Raw genomic sequence first — 17,476 nt, forward strand, 5'->3', positions numbered from 1 at the left:
CATTATTGAGATACGATAATTCAAGGTACTCTTAATTATATGGCTCGTGTATAGATATATGTATATAAGTTCGCCTCGTTGCTTGGTGTGCGTACACTTGGCGTGAGATACGAACACATCCCTCGATACGAATGCGATCGCCGGTCATTTTTACGATTCGTGCTTTGACGTAATCGCGCGATGAAGTCGTCCTCAAGAGTATCGGGATGCGACAAATACATAGAGCGATATTACGGGGCATTCAGCGCGCGAAGTAAGTCCGCCATAAGGACGAGCAACGCCATGACGTTCTTTTGACCCGTTTGACCCCATGCACACTTCTCACGATGCATTATGGCGGCCGCTTGGAAGGCCCTCGGCCCTTCCTTCATCCTTTCCCCGTTGAAACTCGGTGGACCAACCAGATTACGTCTTTCTCTCTCTTCCTCGCTCGTTGCTTTTCTTCTCTCCTCACTCATCTCCCTCCCTCTCTCTCTCTCCCTTTTCTTTCCGTTCTCTTGCTTGGTCTACCTTTCTCCCATTCTTCGATTGTCCTCTCTCCGTTGTTTCGCCGTTGCTCTTACTCTATCTCTCTTTCTTTCTCTCTCTCTCTCTCTTTCTCTTTCTCTCTCCTTGTCTTTCGTGTTGTCGCCGCATTATCCCACACATAATCGAACGCCGCGCACGCGTAAGAAAGACCCACGGTTTTCGCTCCTCACTTCCTTTACTGCTCACGCCGCCCGATTTGTGGTTTGCGACTTAAGCATGATTCACAGAGAAGTTTGCAAAAAAAATCATACTAACAATTAACACGCCTATCGACTCTTTTATTATCACCGAAGTTCTTTAAAGCGCAAGAGGGACGTAATATTTGATTAGCAACGTTTTGTAATAAAAATTTTAATTATTTAAAATTGTAGCTTTAGCTCCTCTTTAATTCTATTCCAAGAATATTCAGTGTTATTTATCCCGTTTAAACTTATGTTTAGTTGGAATCTAGTTGGAATCTAGTTGGAATCGTTTTTCGCAAATAGTGAATGGATCAAGTATTATTCCGAAGCGTAGGCGAAGCCTGATGACACATTCTGTTAACGGGTTCCGCCCTGAACACCATGTGCATCGTGACGGATGAATCTCAACGAATTACAATACGTTAGAACAACAAGGTGATAATAATAATGATGATAATAACGATAATGATAGCTGAGCTAAAATAGAAACCGGAATACGCTATAACAGTCAAAGCTGTTTCCTGTAAAAGGTTGCATCCTCGGCAGGCAGGTCGCGTATAACTGGTTCTATACGCGATATAAAATTGTTTTGAAACGTCGATGAGACTTTAATTATGATTCGTCGGCTTCAAGAAAAAACCGATATATAACATATTCTTCTCTGATACTTTTTGTCAATGATATTTTTGGTCGTCATTTAATTTCAACCATTATAGAAAAGCTGTGTTACGTATTCTAGATATTATTCAAAAATTGATGTGGACAAAGAGAGAGGCAATATGATCCATGAAAAATAATTAACCGCTAAAATATCAAACATTTTAGAAAACACGATAACCTGTTTCAAAACGCCTTGGTCCTTTCTCGCCGTTGACTGGATCAAGAAGAGAGGAGAGGAGCATAAGGAAATCGAGAGGAGGGAGAGCGATTTGTCGCTGTAAAGGTATGAACGATCGCATCGGGGTTAACGGAGGTAACCTCGACGTCTGGACACGCGGGAAACAAATGCTCGTGGATTTACGAGGTTATGCCTGTGCGAAGATAACGGCGCGTGAGAGGTCGGGTAGCCCCCCTCGAAAGGAACGTTAAGGCAGCGCTAATCCTGTGCTCACATTAGTAAAACCCGCCACGGACAGCCGGCAATAAGTAACATCGGACACGGAGAGGATATACCACGATTGCGTACCGCAGTTGCGAAAGTTCGAGTGTATTTATGTTTATCGATTAAGCATTTTTTCGCGTCGAAAGAATTTGAGAGAAAGAGAGAGAGAGAAACCAGAGATGCTCCAGTTACTATCCGCTAAACGCAAAGTAATATTATCAATGTGTTGTATAATTTCTTACTCAATAATGTAACTGTTACGCGTACAACATGTGTTTATATTACATAATGTTGAGTTGAGGGAAATTATAATATTTGATGTTATTCTCTCTCAAAGAAATATGAATGTATAATTAGAAAGGACTCGTAAGTTTTGAAATAACAACAAACAAAGAATTTCAAGACTGATAACAGTCAGTGAAAAGGGATGCGTAAATTATTAAATTGGAATGATTCACTTTATTTTATTTGGCATATAATCTCATATATCATATATAAAAAATAAAGGAGACATATGTCCTTTATTCCGAAATCTCAAACGTTTTAACTTTCTTTGGAATTTGATATTGCTATTATTCTCTAAATACATTCTCTAAAACTTTTAACAAAATCTTACTTTTAAAGATTCAAATTGAGTCACTTGTTTTCAAACTTGACTCAATTTCACGAAGTGGAATCGCATTCCAAATAATTTAGAGAACATACTTTATATTTGTTACTTTTAGTATTCTGCTTTAGTTATTTACCATTTATTATGAATTATTTTAGTTTCCAACTTATTTAAAATATTAAAAACGAATTTACAATAATGTTAGTAATCGACCGATGCGACTAATTTTAAGTAGAAATAAACTTATTTAGAGAGAGTCAGAGAGAGCTGGCTGTTAGTATTTCTTAATAATATGTTTGCACAAATTTCTATATACATTTTCCAGTTCTGCAAACTGCACTCTGAGTATTTTCAGTTTCGAACCGAAGCTGTATTGAAAATATTAGTAAAATTTTAAGGAACTATATATATATATTTTGTATATTCATATATACGTATTGAAAAGTTGCATTGCCAATAGCTCGAAACATGTTGCGACAACAAAGCCAGCTGCGCGTAAATCGCTGCTATTGTCCGCCAGCAAATAGACGCCTATTCGTTGGCTTGGCCAATAAATAAATTCTCAGGACGTGCGATCATTTGTAGTGAACGCGCGTCGTAAATTTTTGCGGGGGCCGCGGGATATTTAACCGGTATCAGTATGATGAATGCTTAATTTTCCCGGGTGCTATTTTTTCGTTGTGGCGAGTGAATTATTATTCGAAATCGCGCGCGTGTGGGTTGATCTCCGTGCGAGTGCTCTGTAATCAGCGCTCTTTTTTCGACTGATATGTTCGTAGGATAAGCAACTCGCGTATGAGAAAGCAAAACGGTCTATTTATCGCTTTCCAACAACGACGATTATCGCGTTAGCCAATTGATTACCATGACACGCGATTGATTTTCAATTAAAGGCAAGGAAAAGATACGAATCCCAAAGTAATCTTATCTATTAAAATATTTTTTTACTCTAAACATATTTGCTGGAAATGATGCTTTTAAAGTCATTATTTCATCCAAAATCAATTTCTTACAAAATGTCAAGTTAGATTATCGTTAGAGGAAATATTGGCTGCGTTCGGCGAAAAAAAGCTGCAGTTTTGTAATTGTTGTAAGATTCTTTGATATAATCTATTCTTGCTCTTAGTTCCTTGCTGAATCTAAATGTATAACTAATCTTATAAGTGAGGAGACAAATTGAGCTTAAAAAAATTTTGAGGATCTCTAATTAATATATTTTTGATTATAGTATAATAATCAATATTTTATATAAACTGTCACACTTTTTTTCGAAAATAGCCTCCTTCATTTCTCAGAACAATTACTTTTTTTGGAATTATTGCGCAATTTTTTATAAAAGTTATGTCTGTAGAGTACAGCATAAATTCTTATTTAAAAAATTAAAAATTAAACAGTTATTTTTTAGCATAAAAACACATTTTTTTTTTAATTTTTACTTAGCGATTTTCTTTATATGACTACGGTTCTTTTGATATGACAAATGCGAAATTTTTGATTGGTCAATTAATAGAATTCTTTCTTCCGATTGGTCAATCAAAAGTTTCGAAGCATTCGTAGCGTCAAGTGAACTGCACCCTAAATTAAAATTGAAATTTTTACAAAGCCGTTGTATTTTTATGTTTTACAATGTTTAAAGTAGTTCAGTAATCTTTTTTATCTCAAAGAACGAACAGTACTGTTAATATACGATAACCGGTTAAATGTGCTGAGATCATTTTGACTCTGCACTCTGGTGTAACCATTACTTTCGAAAGGTGTGACTATGAAGGGTTAAATCCGAGTCTACAATACGTGTTTTCAGCCTTAATCCAAGGACAAATAATAATCGATTATTCTCCTAGCATTCGACTATAATTGATCAATTTTTTACGGCTTAAGGCTTACAAACACCTATTGTAGATGCGGACAAAAGAATCTTACAACGATTGCAAAGCTGTCTTTTCTAGTCTGAATGCAACCATTTATTTACGTACTTTAAACATCGTTCTGTATTGCTTGCAGTTTCTATGAAAGCGATATCAAAATACATAAGATCCCTGGCAGCACGGGATTCGGCAAACGTGGTGAACGATCGAGGTAAGTCGTGATTCGCGCAGTTCGCGAATCCGATCCTGCAAGCTTCACGATTCGTATCACGTGCCGCCACGTGCGCTTATCGGATTACTCGGTTGATCATCGACCGTCATTGGACACCGGCTGCAAGTCACTGCAAGCGGCTCTCAGGAGGTACTCTATATGCGCTACTTATTACGGTCGTCTGGATCTCATTGTGATAGTCATTCGCGATCATTCGCGACTATTCCGAATCAGGGATTATATTGGGTGTCGCAAATGGGCATAATTTAACATTCGACTTTTATCAGACTTTAGTTTCCTAAGCGATTTCCGTGAAACGACAGTCATTTTTGACAAATGCAATATTTCTTATCACAGTTAGCTCATGATTATCTCTATTTTGTCGCTCAGTTGATAAATCCTTTGTCGCGTTCGCGATTCGTTATAAGAAACACGATGAACATAGTAAAACGGTGTAGAAGGAAAAAGAACGAAGAAAGAAAAAGAGGCAGGAAGGAGAAGGAGGTCGATCTGACAGAATCGGGGGTGGGGGGGAAGTCTCGTGTGAGATAGAACAACAGTCAGGCGGGGAGCGAGAAGGACAGCGGGATGAGAAACGAGAAGCGCGGCTATTAGGTTTATTTGCCGTAATTGGGGGAGCTTTAACGCGCTAAACCAAACACCGGTTATGGCCGCCATAAAACTACCCACAATCACTTAGAGCCGGCGCGCGGTACGCGCTTTTTCTCCCTATTTATTCCGCGCGACCGGCGCTGCTAGTCGCCGCGCGCGATCACGAGGATGAGCAGCAGGACGAAGTGGACGGACAGACGAACGAACTCAAGTTACCGCCGTTACCGGCGATTTGTTATTCCCCGGCTCGAGCCCAGCTACTTTCGGGTTCTTGCCTTTTATTGTCGTTTGGCACAAATTTCAATCCTCCCGCGATCTACCGAACTTAAAACGACATTGGCTGCGTTCAGCAAAAAAGCAGCTTTGCAACTCTTGTAAGATTTTTTTCTAAGATTGTCCCCCTTATCTTTAATTCCTCATTAAATCCAAATGTATAAACGATAGTCATATGAAAAAATCTTACGACATAGTTGCAACGCTCTTTTTTCTGCTATCATTGACTTCACATAGATAATTTGAAACGAGCAAAATGTATCAAATTTTTTAAAAATATCGATTCGTCTATTTTGTTCAGGAATATAAAGACTCATGAGTTTCTCAACTTGCAATAATGTTGGTTGAAACTTTTACGAACGAAAGCTCAAGATTTGCTGTATTTAATATTAGACATAGGACATGAATTTATTGCTGTCTTTTCTATTATAATTACTTGATTGTGATTATTGCAATGCGGCGTGTTTGATATTTTCAAAAAAGATTAATTAGAGTAGTGATATCAATTAGCTAACTTGTCACTATTGAAAATACCATTATAAATTTGTCGTGTTAAAATATCGCGCTATAAATCTCACATTTCATTGCTTATATGAATGCTAAAAATTAATTTAACTAGGGTTAGATGTAAGGTGTAAGAAAATCTCCGCTCATACGTGGCCATTAATCATCCTAACAAATAACTTCGCTTTGCGAAAGCAAATATCTTATTTCATTTATGCTTTACAAGCGTTTTGACATACGTCATTATTTATGAGCTTTATGAGTAAGTTAAAAATGTCTATCGTCTCTCCCGACATCGTCAGACTGTCATTCTCTCACAGGAAAGAATGTCGTTCATTGCGGAAAAATGTATTTCTGTATTTTTAGATGCATACATGGGAAACACGTGACGTTAACGAGTTACGAATCCGACGGATCGCGACTTGAGAGACATCGATGCCCGGACAGGTCCGAAAATGTATCAGATTAAATATTGTTGTCCAGTTGGATTATGTAAAATTCGTCAAATTTTCATAATATTTATCGATCTTTTATTCAATCGATGAAATATATTTTTATAGAAAAAAATTCTATACCAACTGAAAAGTGTTATTAATATCGATGGATCTTTACAGGAAAACAGATAATTTTTATTGCACCTATTTCTTATATCTAACAGTTTTTATTTGTGACTTTCAAACTTTTAAGTGTCTAAGGACCGGATGTTCGGTCAATTCTCATTAACTGTTTGAAAACGTCAACTGTCATTTTATGCTGAAGAATGCTAGCACAAAAAGTCAACTTTTCAGAATAAGCACTACAAGTTTATAACTTGTGATGTGTTTCAAAAGCACAGCATGCACCTGGCAAGAAAAAAAAAAGAGAGGTGACGGCGGCAGCAGTAGTTATCTTGTGGTAATGTTTGAACGAGTAAAAATATTGTGACGGTGATAGATTTGATGCCGGTTCTGTGTTCTTTTAGCGGCGTGCCGGTAAAGGCGGTCCTTCTTTGCGAAATTCGGGTAAACATGAAGCCAGGAAAGTCTACTCTTTCTATTTCCACCTCGCCTGTTAGTTTACACAAAGCAACCGGTCCGGACGTTGCGCGCAGTGGTGTCTAAAGATGGACGCAGGACAAAACCTATTAAAGTATACGAATGAATATTTACGACAAAGCGAGTAACAAGTGTAATAGGATTTGTTATCTTTGACACATTGACAAAAGGTGAATGCTTCACTTGAATAAATTTTGGATTCATATTTGCGACCCTATAACTCAAACTTGTTGAAATAAGTTCGTACACGTTCTCTGCTCTCGAGATCCATTTCAAAAGAAATTTCACGACAATAATTTTAATTATTTTCAATGAAATACGGAGAAACTTTTCTTCAAGACAATGGATATCAGTACCAAACTTTTAAATTCATATCTATGTGTACTCTTTCACTGTTCTTTTTTATTCATTGTTGCACAACAGGTTATAGTACAGCATAATGGAATACTGGAGGATTAATGAGTAACTGTGTTCGAAAAAGCCAAAATTAAATATTCTTTTGTTTCGAATCGGGCACAACAGATTATTAAATACTACAATTTCGCACAGCAAAAATATTTCAAGAATGCTTCGTTTTAACAGATTGACTACTGCGTGTGTCACGTATACGAGTGACACGCATTTCATTGAGATTTTCACATTCATTGAAAGAGCTCACAGAATGAAGTAGAAGTAAAAAATGGTTTATCTTCGAGTTTTAAACACGGTAGCAGAATATGTCACAATTGCTGTGTAAGCATAGACTAGTAGAACTTTCGAATTCAGCAAATTCAGCGTGACAGTCAACGTGTTAAAGGAATATTAACGTGTTCAAGCGAACAAAATGTCTTTCAATGCATGAAAGACACTTTGTCGCATTTGACAATTGCTTCGACCCGGAAGCCCAAGTAGCACAGCGACACCTGCAAAGCGCTAAAACAAGCGTTCGTATGCACACTTTTAAAGTTTTAAGGCTACATGCTACTCGGGAAGATCTTTTATCTACTTTCATCGTGACTTCTCTCATTAGCCAACAATTCAAGATTATATCGGTATATTTTGATATTTTCTGGATAAGCTTTTAAGAATTCAGGTTTTGTCCGCTTAAGCACCACTGTCCGCGCGGCGCCGAGGCTGCCTTTTGTGTGACGCGGCGATGTCGACTTACAAATTGGAATACAACGGAGCGGGAGTTAGGAGAATCGTTTCACGCTTCGCGGGGGCGCCAAGTGGAAGGCAAACACCGATAAAAAATGCATGAATAAAGCACTAATGGAGCCTCCATGGAAGAGAAATAAACCTCGAATAGTCTTCGCTTCTTAAAGGTGATGACGGGCAAGCGATCGAACGTCCTTTTCTCGCATTCAGTTCCCACAGCATCGCGGATGATTTTTAAGTCTGAAGTGACAAATTTACATGAGAAAGATCGTTCGCAAAGGTCGTCTAACTAATAGTCATTAATCTGATGTTACTATTTTGTAGCTTTCGATCCTATTATATGTATACGTAAATTTTATATGGAGAAAACTCGTCCTGATCTCTCTGAAGAAATATGATACTTCGAAATTGACAGCGAAGAAGAATCACGCAACGTAATAGAATCGTACATAAACTATCTGCATGAAGCAAGCTTGATCGAACATAATCGAGTCGCTTATCACGCCGGCTAGCATTTCGCGTGAATCACCTACCGACGTTTTAACGACGTGCAGTAGCTAGTTTGTCATACGGACCAGAGTACAGTGACACGCATTAAAGTAATAACACGCATTACTACGTGTCCATGGAAGAGACGGTCGATCGATGTATGTATTGGAAATTACCATATATTACTGAAATACTTAACGAGTGCATTATTAATCCTTTCGACTTTATCTTTCGATTTTATCTTACAACTTTTCTCATTTTCGCTACGTTCAATTTTCAAAGAATTATATGTTTGATTATCACATAGATAATATCATGATATAAAAAAAAATGTCCTCTAGTTCTTTATTTTGAACGTTACGTAATGCCTACGATGTTACGAAAAGTTTTATCAATTTGACTGTGTTAGAGGAGGGATTAAAATTTTTTATCCATGTCTTATCTTATTGCGTTGAAGTAAATTCAAATTAGAAGTCGAAATGTTTGCACAACTGAACTGTTTGTATTATTCATCCTTTACGAACAATGTGACTCATTATTATATTAATTATTAATGTAATGTAATACAATATGATAATAATTATTGATATTTTGGTGCAAGTAATTGCTACGGCAATTTAATTAGTTTGAGATTTAACCTTGGAGAAAGAAAATAAATTTATGTTTAACTTAAATGGCATGATTATTATACAAATTATTTACAAAATTATCGAGGCTATATGACGCTTTTAAAGGGATAAATTATATAGAACGTAAAGATAATGATATTCTTCCTTTTTACTTTCAAAAAATCGATGCAAACTCTCAGGAAAACGTGTACAAACGTTGTTATTACTAAAATTTAATGTAAACATCTCTCCGGTTGCATTTTTCTGGGATTACTGATTATTATGCTTCACCACCTTGCACCCAGACAAATCGATGAGGAAGCAAGAAACCCGCCGATCTTGATAACGTCGCGTTCGATTGTCGCTTTAATTAATATGAGACTAAACGCGGCCATGATCGACCAATCGATTGGTCGTATATGATATCCCTCGTAAATACGGTGTCGTTTCATAGGATGATTCACCGGTGAGCCGGACTGCTTCAAGGACGGTCGTCTTTATCACAACACTTACCAGCAAAGGCACATATTTTATTGACAGTGTCAAAATTCAAAAATTCCCATTACAACAAAGGTAACAAAGCCTTATAATCAAATTACTATTGCTTAAAAAAGCATTAAATATATGTCTTTTCTTCATGTTTAACTTCATTTATAATACTTCTAAAAATTGAAAATAAAATCTTAAAATAAGTATTTCTTAAAGCTATCCATCGTATATTAGAGAGCAAGTAATTAAAGGTGCAAGCAAATGAAGACGATACATTTATTTTAATATTATTGTTATATGTGACTTCATATTTCAATCTGTAGATTTATCTCACGTAAATCGCTAAAAACTATTGCAGATTTATATAATTTTCCATATAATCGGAAAAAATAATGTACGTAAATTATTGAATGAAACAGTAGGAATTTTTCACATATTTTATTTTATTGTCAGAAGATAAACACTTCATCCTCCATTTGTTCGCACCTTTGTTTATCTTGGAAAAGAAGAGCGCACGCGTTCACCTGTGTCATGAGACGATCGGCACCGGAGCCTTCCTCGTCTTTAAAGATGATGTCCGTGTTATAATTGGGTACGAGGTCTCGGAATCTGGGGTCATATCTAGTAATCCGTCCCTCGCTGAGTCCGCTCGCCGGTAAGGTGTTCTCGCTGACATTTGGTACATGCTGTTTGAAGACCAGAGGAGTAAGCTTCCGCAGATTCGGCCGTCGGCCGGCGCCTCTGCCGGGTCCGCACGCCAAAGCAAAGCCACTGTTATCGAGCACGGGCAGCCAAAGGGTGAGGAGCAACAGAAGAACCTGGAAGAGCGAAGTGCATGTGCCTACGCGACTCCCAATGGCACAGTGGTGGGTCGCCTGGAGGCCGCGGCGACGATGATAATGGTGCACCATAATCGCGTGCCTCTGCCTCGAGGTCGACCTTGCGCGGTCACTGCTCTCGTCGTCTCCAGAACGGCTGGGAGAACGACGACGATGAGGACGACGGTGGTAACAACGGCGGCAGCAGCAGCAACGATGACGAGGGTGACAATCCGCTTGACGTTCTGCTACCGATTCTTCTTCTCCGCCTCTTGCCACTGACCTCACTCACGCTTAACCATAACCAGAGCATCACACACCCCCCGTGCACGCACTCTTACCACCGATGTGATCCCCGTATTGCGTTGATAAACTCCGCGCGCGGCCGACCAACAATGACGCTTCACCGGGAGAATTTGAGCGGAACACAAGCGATCGACGCGAGGCTACCGCTCTCTCGGAGGATCGAGAAAAGATCCTTTTTCTTCTGTTTTGAATATCGAAAGGAGGTGACGTATGGTCACCGCACCGTGATATCAACATTAACTCGTATGGTATCAAATCGAAGAATTTACGAGAAGGGATCTTTCCGCATCCTTTAAGTGTTGTCGAACTTTCACGGAGAAATATATTCAAAGGCTGGATTTCCTCGACTCTAATCTCGACGTTCTCTCAACCGGTACTGGGCCCTTTAAATTCTCGTCGGCACGCGCCAACACACTCCCGCCTTTCCGGAGTGGAACCCTCCGCAATCGTTTTCGTCGGAGAGAAGGTACGTGCGAGTCGACTCACTTGACTGAACTCGGACGAACGACGTCCGGAAGCTAGCGCACGTTTTCCGGACGAGCCGGTGGTGGGAAATGCAGGATGGGTTTCGGTGGGTACTCCTGCGTTGTTTCTTTGGCCTGACCAGGTCCAGGAGTACCCCTCTTCCTGCCCCCACCCCGCGGCAAACGGCCGGCGAGACCACCGCCGCTGGCTGCTGCTAGCTGCTGGTCCCCGTGAGGCTTTCGTGGCCTCCAAAGGTGGTGGTGGATGATCTCGCCCCCTCCACCTAGGGCCTCTTGGTACGCGTGACTGACGTCACGAGGCCCGCTGTACCTCTATTGGCCGGGGCGGGGCATTCACCAGGTAAACGAAGACAGGTGCACGTGACGGGAGGGAGAAGGAAAAAGAGAGAGAAAGAGTTAGAAAGTGTGAGAAAGAAAGAGGGGAAAAGGTAAAGAATGAGAGAAAGGCAGAGAAAGATGATAATCTTCCAGTTTTCTTCTTCGGCTAGACGCGATCGCGGTCTCTCATTCTCTTCCACTCATCGTAATCTTCTTCTTCTCTCTCTCTCTCTCTCTCTCTTTCCTTCTTTCTCTCATCCCTCGAGAACTGTTTCCTCTTTCACTATCTTTGTTTCTTCGACGTTTCTCGTCTATCGCTGGTTGGACTATATACTTCTTCTTCGTCATACGTCTTACCTCGTTACTCGATTGTTCTCTTCATCGAAGCACGTAGCTTTCTTTGCGTCTATCGCACTCTCTCGGTTCTCCACTTTGTAAAACCTTCCAACATTATAGTACGTATAAGATTCATTGCGAAGATTTCCAATGATTTCCTACCCTCGAAAGACGAATCAGTACTTCCATGATAAAAGTAACGCGCGAAGCGTGGGAGGCTTGCAAGAATGACCTTGACGGATACTTGGAGCGCTGTAGGACTCTTCGTTCTTTTCTTCTTCTCTAGTTTCTTTCTCTTCTCTTATTCAATTTTTCCCATTTCTTTTTCTACTATTAGTATTTGTGATTCACTTCGGCATATAGATTTGCAATTCCTTCTCACATTTTCACGAAATTTTCACGGAAAGATTTCAAGACTGATATTTAAACACTCGGCTTTCGATAATTATTATATTACACGAAAATTATATGATATGGACGTACACGAATAATAATTAGCTATCATTCTAACTATCGTTTACCGGAATGTGTTATTTTCCTTTTTTACGTTATTGTTAATTGATAACTGCACGTGCGGATTGGCGTAAGCTGTTTATTATCTGTTCGAGCACCTTGACGCTTCACGCGATATCGTGAGAAAAATTCGTAAACGCATCGTTCCGATTACAGATGTGCGAACGTTGCACGATCATTGATCATCGTTACCGTTCGATCTGTCTGCGAGAAATGCGATTGGTATTTGCACGTCGGAGGACCGATTATGCGAACCAAATACCGTTGATCGGCATTATAAACGGCAGTGTGTATCGAGTGAAATATACGAGGTCGAGCACGGCTACACGGCAACTGATATGAAAGTCTAAGTCTACCTCACGGAGGGTGAGGAACAAGCGGTGAAGGGGGATACAGCAAAGAGTTCAGTTTACTGATAATAAACATCTTTCCCAAATACACAGACGATCACTGGCCCGCTCGCATTTACACAACGTCGTGCTGAAACGTGCCCGCGGCATTCTGGCCATAACTACAACCGCGTTGAAAAGCAAAACTCTTCGTCCGTCTGTGAAATAATATTTCCTAATGCTTGACACTGCGAGCGTATATAAACGTTACGCTCGTATCCGCTCATCAGATTTCACAGAAAAAAAATGAGACAAAAAAGTAAATTGATGATGTCAGTTTTGTTTAATATAATGACATTAGATTCATGAAGTCATCATTCTTCAAGGAAGAAAAACCGAAATATTTATATCTCTCACTGTATCTAATAACTGTACAAATTACTGCTAAATATTTTGGTCAAATACCGGTTAACACTTGTTAACAGGTATATTTGAACAAGGCGCGTCATGATCGTTTAAAACGCAATGACTTTACGAATAAGACTTTCGCAAAATAAGAATCAATATCAATTTTTTTTATCAAGTTAGATAAAAAGAAGTAAAAAAATCAAATAAAATGGTAAGAATTTTTGTACTTTTTAATGTACGAAGGAAATTCCAGAATAGTTCCTATGTTATAGAAAAGATTATATTGAGCACCTATACATATATGTTAAATTTGTAAAGATTCTAATAAAATCTCGAAAATTTGGAGAAAATTGGAAATCCTTAGAAGCAAGAATGACGCAATGAGACAAACTCGTGATATTCATCATCGTGAAAATGGAAACTGTATTTCAGCGCTCCAAATCCAAATTCTCGCGTCTTCCGACACGACACGGTTTCACGAACTCGATTTTTCGCGAATTTTCCTCATCGCGGTGCATCCGGAAACACAATGGCCGAATTACGAGCCGTATGCATCGCTCTACGCGGAAAGGGGGAGAATTACGGCCCAATGAAAGTATAAAATGTCGCTCGTTAACGGAGCCAATGCCAGAAATCGCTGAAACTTGCCGGCAATAAAAGGTAACGAGTATTCGCGGGCTGTAAACATCCGTGGAACGCTACTCCGGAACATTTCATAATCCTGTTACGAGGCACTTTGACTTTCGTGGCCAGCTGCGGTATGTGCACGCGTGTATGTGTGGTGCGCGCGCACGGGGATTGGAAATAAAAATTCTGCTATCGAGGTGCAAGTAACGGCGCGGCGTTGCCGTGCCATGTAAGATCGTTGCATCGTGAGAAAATATAAAGGAGAAGAGAATATTGTCGGTGGTCCTGTGCGCGCGGAGCTACGATTAAGATTCCTCGTGTCGCGTTGGACGATCTTCACTCGTGACACTCGACTCCGGTTGAGTTATGGGACCAACGAAAATAGCATGCTATCGATCGGTTTTATCGAAATGGTATCTATCTATTATACCTAACAGCCTTGATTGCGTACGATTCTTATCGCGTTTCTTACGGATACGGATTCACGGAACGTCTTAATATACCATATATATATCTGTGATAAATTATATATCTCGTATCTTAAAACGCATTTTCATTCACATTTCACTGTTAGATATCAAAAGAACACTGATAACTCAGTGCCTTGAGTTAATTAAATAATGTTTTGTTACTTTTTTTTAACTTTCAAGTCACGAGAGAAAGTCAAAATGACTCTAGTTTGATAAATCAAAATAATAACATTTTGTTATAAAAAATTTAACTGTTTATTGATGTTAAAAATCATTTCTGTGGTTAGTTTTAAAGTAAATATTGTTCGCGCAAATGTATGCACTTATTGTTAGTAAATAATAAATTCAATTTGGATCAAATTGAATACATCTTCTTGACTTAAATTGTTTAACTTTACTGCAATGATAATCTATAAATATATACGACTAAAAATGATTTCAATATAATTTGACCTTAACAATGCTTACCGTCCTAACTAAAAAAGAATTTATTCTGAATTGATCACAGAATGCTGTAACGTGTATCCGTTAAATATACGATATTCCATATATAGTATTTGTCAAAACTTAAAGGTATTTTAATGTTTTAGTAATTAACTTTTCGCTATCGCGTTGAGTCGGAAAATACCAGCGCAGGCCGAAAGTTTTTCTTTAGCCTGCAAGTTTCTGTCGGCAAGACAAGCGGTCCATGATGCGTCGTGAACGTATGAGCTCAGCTGTCTCTTTTTCGAGGTAACACGATATCCTGGAGGAACCTAATGTCGAGCAAGCGGAGGTAACACCGGCCGAACGAACGACGGTCCGAGTGGGCCTTTCATGTAATGGACGGCTCAAATATTTATCATCGGCCGCGTAATTTAAGGTGCGTTTAGCAAACGGAAGACGACGCGAGGAAAAACAAACAGGACAGGGGCGGTGTGGCATAGCCGGCGAGAAGGAGAGAATGGAGCGGCGGTGAACGAGGAGGAGGAGGAGGAGGAGGAGGATGAGCGGGGATGCTGAGGGGGGTCAACAACGATAAGCAGGAGCGAGAGAGGCGGAAAGAGTAGCTCAAAGGGGCCGCCGCGGGGTCCAGAGGGCCTTGTGAGAAGGCGCAAACCCCAATAATAGCACCAGAATTTATATACCTGCACGAACTCCGTGGAGAACGGTCCCGCGGCTGGAAGGGTCCGCCGACCCAGGGACGGCTCATTGGACAATACTCCGGCGCTCCTGGACAATACTTTCAGCGATGTTCGCGAGTCCGTTTTGATCTCGACATTCGGTCGACTTTGAATGTCCAGAGGCTATATACGTGAAATCGTCGGACGACGCGTCTACAACTTTGATAGCCGTAGGATTTATGATTCTTTGAAAATAAAAGAAATCGTTCGTGAAAAGAAACGTAAATCTTCGATGAAAGTCCCGGTCCGCGCGATTTACGCGTGTTTCGCAGTCCTGCGAGAAGGATGCGCGCAACTTTGATTTCAGATCTCAAAGACCGAGCGGCCCTGAGTTTCGCCGTCGTCTAGCATCCTCTAGATAGAAGAGGAAACCGAGGAACGGAATGAGGGAGAGAGTAGAGGCAGCAGTTCGTGGCAGCCTGGAGAGCGAACCATCCATCACGGATGGCTCAAAGCCGTACCTTCTAGTGACCGGTGCCCGACGACGGTATACTGGATGCCGCAGCGCGGCCAAATATTGTGAAAGGTCCAGAAAAGGCAGCAACATGAAATAAATTTGCTGCGCCGATGTGAGATGGAAGACGGCGCAGGGCAGAGGGCAGAGGAAGGAAGAGGTGAAAGAGAGAGAGAAAGAAAGAGGAGAGAGGCAATAGAAAAAAGCGAGAACACTGGTTTCCCTCCCTTCTGGTCAGCTCGAAACGTTGCGTCTTGTACTTGTGCGTGTCAAGATGGAGAGAGGAAGAAGGCTCTTTAACCACTGTCGGCTCTTTGAACCTTGCCGATCTCCCTCGCGCTCTCTCTTCTTTTCTATCTACCTCTCGTTCTCTCTCCCTTCCTCTCTCTCTCTCTCTCTCTCATCTTTTCGTGCCGCCTCTGCCCAGCGTGCTATCATTTTCCTTCTCTTTCCATCCCCTTTGTCTCTTGTGCCTTCAATGTGCCTGCTTCGTGTTCGTATATACCCGTAAATGTAAAATATCATTTACATTTCACACGTGAAAATATTGTTTATTGTTCTAATCAATTATTGCCCCGCTCTCATCAGCTCGATTCATGTCAAGCGTCTTCTTCGCGCCTTTCTTTTTCACTGAAAAACAGGCGTCAAGTTTTTGCATAAACTGTCTGTCTGGCATACATTCGCCGACGATCGATTCAGAAGGGAATCTGTATCCTCCGTAGATGATAGCGCTCGCTCCAATAATTGAATCTTCACAGTGCGTTATAACGTGAAACGGCGCAGTCGTTTTTACACGCACGTTTTTTTCGAATACGGGACTCTAACTCGATAGCTACGTAATAGCTTTACAATGTTCTTCGCTATAACTTTACAGTTTATATCAAGGGATGCCGAGACAAGCCATTTTGCCGCAAGAATGGCAAGATTATGAAGGGGGACAGGTTGATCGCGCGAAGAATCCGTGAGAAGCAAACTGTCGTTGTTATCAGTTTTGACATTCGGTATCACGGTGATGTTAAAGTCTCGAACTCTTGCAGGAAACACGATCTTGCATCTTCGGAGCCGCTATTCTCCCGTTCTGTGCTGACGCTTGTTAACGCAGCAGCACCTTGACCGTGCTCTCAGCCCATAATTTTCTCCGCGAACGTCACGGATTCTCTCTCGCTGGTGGATTAATAATCTAGAGTGGTCTCTCTCTCTCTCTCTCTCTCTCTCTCTCTCTTTCATAAGGAGCGAAAAAACGATACGACGTGAGGGCAGCGTTAGAACGAGGGACCGATAGGAGGACGAGCGGGAGAAAGAGGTAGAGGAAGAGAAAGAAAGCTGGATGGAACGAGGAATGGAGAGAGAAGAAAACGTGGAAGGGTACACACAGCGATCGTAGCTCGTAAGTTAGCACGTGGTCGAGTCAAGCCGTGCGAAGGAAACCGAGAAGCGGGAAAGGAGAGGTGGAACGAGTCAAGCGGGCTCACTACCTCATCTCGCTTCTTCAACCACTGACGTAGATGGAATTCTAAGTAGCCCTCGTGTCGACGCGATCTCAGGAAGCCTTGTCGTAGACGTTATCGGCTGTTTGTGATAATTCACGATGAGTAACCGGAGAGA

General features: G+C 40.6%; 1 protein-coding gene across 1 annotated transcript in view; it reads right to left on the minus strand.

Moving 5' to 3' along the window:
* hh (hedgehog signaling protein) overlaps nt 1–10,555 on the minus strand; it is a 42,412-nt gene extending 31,857 nt beyond the window's left edge. Inside the window, exon 1 of the mRNA XM_018543200.1 lies at nt 10,169–10,555. Within this exon, the coding sequence (XP_018398702.1) occupies nt 10,169–10,555 (387 nt within the window). The remainder of the gene's footprint in view (nt 1–10,168) is intronic.
* Nucleotides 10,556–17,476: the final 6,921 nt, after the last annotated feature.

The sequence above is a fragment of the Cyphomyrmex costatus genome, unplaced genomic scaffold (assembly GCF_001594065.2).
Source record: "Cyphomyrmex costatus isolate MS0001 unplaced genomic scaffold, Ccosl1.0 scaffold361, whole genome shotgun sequence".
Taxonomy (NCBI): Eukaryota; Metazoa; Arthropoda; class Insecta; order Hymenoptera; family Formicidae; genus Cyphomyrmex; species Cyphomyrmex costatus.